Here is a 5343-nt window from a genome sequence, read left to right on the forward strand (position 1 = left end):
AGATGTAAAATTAAACACCTCAAGTTGAAACATATATACCTCTGGAGGTATATATTAAGGTATATTTGAGGTTGGTTTTGAGGTATTCATTTGCACCCTTTTCAACCTCAACGACGTCTTTAAATAACAACCTCCTTTATACCTTTAAAATATACCTTGTTTATACCTCATTTATACCTCGATTTTTTCATAAGGGTAACGCTCCAAATTACACATCTATACTATACACCGAAGAGCCATTACATTATGACCATCCTCCATCTACAACAATGGGCTCTCCCAGGTTTTCATGGTTTCTCGCCCAGGAACAATGTTTTCATGGGGCACATTAGGACCCATAATTAGCAGAAGGGACGGTACCCCCGCTTCGGTAGCCCAAAGACCTTCGAAGTCGAGCACTTTACAGTAGAACAGTTTAACGAGGACCAATAACGCACACCCTCGGTCCCCAAGCACACTGCTCCAAGTGGTCACCCACCCGCACACTGACCGCAGCCAGTGATGCTTGACTTCGGTGATCTGCTGGGAGCCGTGTCTTAACGATCAGTCCACTGCGGGACGGCAATGGAAAGAGAGGAAGACATAAAAATACTTGGCTCAGGAGGATTGTGTTGTTGTTAATTTACGTCGCACTAGAGCTGCACAATGGGCTATTGGCGACTGTCTGGGAAACATCCCGGAGGATGATCCGAAGACATGCCATCACAATTTTGATCCTCTGCGGAGGGGATGGCAGCCCCGATTCGGTAGCCCGACGACCTGCGCGCGAAGTCGAGCACTTTACGGTAGCACAGTTTAACGAGGACCAATACCGCACACCCTCGGTCCCTACGCAGACTGATCCAAGTGGTCACCCACCCGCACACTGACCGTAACCAGTGATGCTTGACTTCGGTGATCTTCTGGGAACCGTGTCTTAACGATCATTCCACTGCGGGACCAGGAGGATTGTGAACGAATTGAAAACAATAGGAAAGAGAGGGAGAAAGGCAAAATATCTGGTGAAAAGGAATATATATGCATGCATGTATTGATTGACTTAAAATATTTTCAGAGTAAAAAAGCTCATACTTTAAAAAAACTGATAAAATAGTCAAACTAAATTTTCAAAATAAACTCTGAAGGTTCGCCGTTTTCTTGCAGTAGTGATGATGTATCAAAAATAAAATTAAGAAAATTCGTGATTCACATTCGTAATCAAATTTCTGAAAAAAGTAAAAACAGTATGTACTTTTTTCGAATATATCTAATCATAAATCCGAGCTCATGAATGAGATAGCTGTTGACCTTAGAGGCGCAAAAATTTCTTTGAGAAAACTTGATTGTGACATCTCGATTCAATGTTCCTATCAAATTATGCCGATTATCTTTAAAGGAGCTTGATTCTCTTATGCTCTGAGCGTAATGTCAATAATGTTCTAAATCGCAGGTAACCAGACCTTATCGAGGAAGAAGGGTTCAGAGTTCAAGATGAAAAAAAGCTGATTTGATCATCTTCATCTGTCTTGTTTAGTACATGCAAAAATCAAATCTCCTTAAATTTTAATTTCTAAGTCTAGTACGTTTTTAATTTATAAGCGCCTTAATGTATATTTCTTTTTCAAATTATTTTTCTATGATTGATGTTGTGATATTAGAACCATGGAATTTATGAAAATGTTTTTGACAACTCTGTTATTGATAATATTTGAATTTTATCACACAGAAGCTTATAGAAAATGTAAGTAGATTTTATTTCTATTTGAATTTGTCTTATTAGAATTTTAGATCGTTTTTAATTCAAAGTTCGGGATAAAAAAGGTGGACAGGATTTAAATTTGTCTTATTTTGTACGTGCAAAAATCAAATCTGCTTATAAGTTTCTTTGTCTAGTGGATTTTAAACTCCTAAGATCATGTATGTGTATTTCTTTTCCGAATTGATTTTTTATAACTAATTGTGTGATTTTATAACCATGGAATTTAGGAAAACTTTTTGAACTATTCTTTTATTGATATTACTTGAATTTTACCCTATAAAAGCTTATTGGGAATGTTGATCTTTTTTCTTATTTAGGATTTAGTTTAAGTGGAATTTTCGATTCGAAATAGATACTCATTGTGAAACTAATTGTAAAGTTCATTGCGCTAACAATCTTGATTTACCATAAAAGACGCTTTTAGGAACATAAAGATTGTTCTTTTATCTTACCGTTATTATATATCTTAAGAACCCTAGTCAAAGATGAGTTAAGAAAAAGAGGATCGCTTATTAATATTAAAGAATTGAAATAATGGAAATATAACAAATTCCTACTGAGAAAGGATAAGCTACGATGACTCAGTGGTTGCGGTATTGAACTCTTATTTTGAGGGGTTCAATCCCAGCAGGCTTGGAGCCAAACCAGCTTCAGATCTTTGGGTACCAACTTGTCAGAGAAGCAAAGGAGGTCGGAGCGCTTTTGCTGACCACATAGTCATCATCATGAACATTGATCACGAAATTGTAAAGTCTGAACTTTCATGACCCCCTGGCCCTCAACGGGCTGTAGCGGGAATGCTGTTGAGGGCGAAAAGATCGAAATCATAATACTTATTTGATCACTGGATGAAACTTAATGTTATTTTTAATAATTGCATTACAACTCATTTCTGTTTTTTAATGTTTTTTTTTCAACCTTTTACAGGGCCATTTTTTTCTAGTAAAATTAGGTTAAAATATTTTTGGGATTGAGATTAATTTATAAGAACATCATTCAGCTTATTACTTAAAATTAATTTCATTTTTAAACTATTTTTTCTTCTTCTTTTTGGTGGGAAGGTGGGTGAGATTTTACATACTGTTAAATATTAGCCATGAACTTGATATTTTGTCCTTAAAAATATGCGATTTGTAAATTTTGAGTATATAACTATAAATAAACCCGGTGAGAAATGATCAAATGAACGAAAGCACAACTCACAAGAGTAAAAAACTCTCGTGTTTATCTCTCGTTGACCTCTCTTCTTGGTCCCGCAGCGTAGAGACAAGGTTCCTAGTAGAACACCGATGTAAAACATCAAAGGCTGCGGTCAGTAAGTGGGTGGGTGACCACTCTGATCAGACTGCGAAGGGACCGAGATTCAGCGGTATTGTTCCTCGCTTAACTGCTCTACCGTAAAGTGTTCGACTTCGCTCGCAAGTCGTCAAGCTACCAACGTAAAGGAGCCATTCCCTCTGCAGAGGATCAAAATTATGATGGCATGTCTTCGGATCATCCTCAGGGATGCTTCCCAGATAGTCGCCATTAGCCCATCGTACAGCTCTAGTGCGACGTAAATAAAGTACCTACCTTAAAGCATTTCAACTACATTTATGTAAACAAAGTCTTTCATCTTTTGTATTTTTTGAATTTATCATCAGATGGCTGCATAAATCATAGCTGGGAAAATAGCCTATCAACACTTAAAAATTAATGAAGTTGGTAATAAGTATACTTACCACAGCCTTATAAAAGGTTCTTTTTAATACCGCCTTTCTTAAAAGTGATTCAAAAATTTTGAAACCAATTCTCAAATTTTTAAAACCCGTCAGTCGAAAGCCTGCATACGAATATTATTTCAGCACTTATGACAAATATTATTAGTCTTGTCAAAGCAATTGTAGCAATCAAATTCATCAGATATTAATCAGATCATTTTTATTAGATCAATAATAAGGCATATAACAGAATATACAGCAATACATATGACAAAACATATTTGTTTATTCAACAATGCATTCCTTATGTTAAAAATTCTCTTGACATTTTTGAAATTTAAGTGGTAACTAAAATGTGAAAAATTTAATGGTAAGTAGGTAGGTACTTTATTTGCATCACCGTAGAGCTGCACAATGGGCTATTGGCGACGGTCTGGGAAACATCCCTGAGGGTGATTCGAAGATATGCCATCGCAATTTTGATCCTCTGCAGAGGGGATGACTCCCTGGCTTTGGTAGCCCGACGACCTGTGAAGTCGAGCACTTTACGGTAGAACAGTTTAACGAGGACCGATCACCCTCGGTCTCTACGCAAGCTGATCAAAGTGGTCACCCATCCGCTTACTGACACCAGCCAGCGATGGTTGACTTCGGTGTTCCACTAGGAACCGTGTCATCACGATCAGGGCTGGACGAAACATTTAATAATATTTGATTATAAGTGTGCCACTATTTTTCCTTCTCTTTTTTTCTGCCATTATTTCTCAATAAACCTTACAATTTATGTGCAGCTACCTTTTTTTTATGTCTCGTTATAGAATATTTATTGTTAGTTTTAAAATTAAACACAATTGATGCAACCATAATATTTATTAATGGTTCATTTAGATTATGTTGAAGATGAATGCGTTTCTCCGACTGAATTTCAGAAAATTTTCTTCAAATTGCCTCCATCTGGGCCAGATTCTGTTGGTGAGGTGCGTTCGAATCGTTTCGGGACATATTCCAGAACGGGCCGCAATTGTCTAATCAAGCTACTTCCTCCAAAAGGATTTGGAGTTCTTGTAACAATACTTCGTGTGGATTTTAGAAACCATGAAGCATGTAAAGACTACATAAAGGTAAGTGTAAATAAGTCTTTTCTAGAGTCTCTGAAATTAACGCAGTTGGACGACAAGTGGCTTCAAAAATACCAGGAAAAGAAGGAAATCGGTTGTCACACTTGGTGACGCTTCTCTTTACCTTATCTTTCTTTCTCTAAGCCAAAATTACATTTACAGTGTTCTAAGAACTTCTTTCACAAAGGGAAATAAAGAAATGCCATAATATAAGTGCCTTACACTTGAGACACAACAATAGCCTTAAACTATATATAACATCTTGTTGTAAAGAACTATCAAATTATTTAAATATTTTGAACTTTCAGCTTTATTTTAAAGATCTTGGCGAAATTTTTCCACCTAGATGAAAGCTATCAAAATGAATATTTCTACATTTTTGCAAATTCTTATGAGCCCAGTTGACGCAATGTTAAAATTTAAATATTAAATAATTAATTCTCAAGCGCTTTTCATTTTAGAAAACTATTTGACGTTTTGTTCAATTTTTCCCAATCAGCATAAAGGGCGTAAGCTAAAAATAGCCCAAATAGTAAGATGAACAGTTATTCATTACCTAACAATCATAAATAACTGTTGTTAATTCACAGTAGTTATGAGAGTAGGGCATTATTTGCAAATAAACATTATTTCACGTGACTATAGAGCTTTTAGAAAGCAGCCTTAATTGTATAAATTTATTTTTCGTTATTATTACTAGAAAGAGAACTGGTTGAAATATATATATATATATATATGTATACATACATATGTATATATATATGTATGTATACATATATGTATATAT

The 5343-nt window shown here is 35.7% G+C and overlaps 1 protein-coding gene across 1 annotated transcript in view; it reads left to right on the plus strand.

The window, feature by feature from the left end:
* Positions 1–1007: 1007 nt before the first annotated feature.
* Positions 1008–5343, plus strand: part of LOC107449522 (abnormal cell migration protein 13) — a gene marked incomplete in the record, with an annotated part of 23037 nt that continues 18701 nt past the window's right edge. The window contains 2 exon segments of the mRNA XM_043045539.2: positions 1008–1720; positions 4327–4559. Of these exon segments, the coding sequence (XP_042901473.2) occupies positions 1642–1720; positions 4327–4559 (312 nt within the window).

The sequence above is a fragment of the Parasteatoda tepidariorum genome, chromosome X2, assembly GCF_043381705.1.
Source record: "Parasteatoda tepidariorum isolate YZ-2023 chromosome X2, CAS_Ptep_4.0, whole genome shotgun sequence".
Lineage (NCBI taxonomy): Eukaryota > Metazoa > Arthropoda > Arachnida > Araneae > Theridiidae > Parasteatoda > Parasteatoda tepidariorum.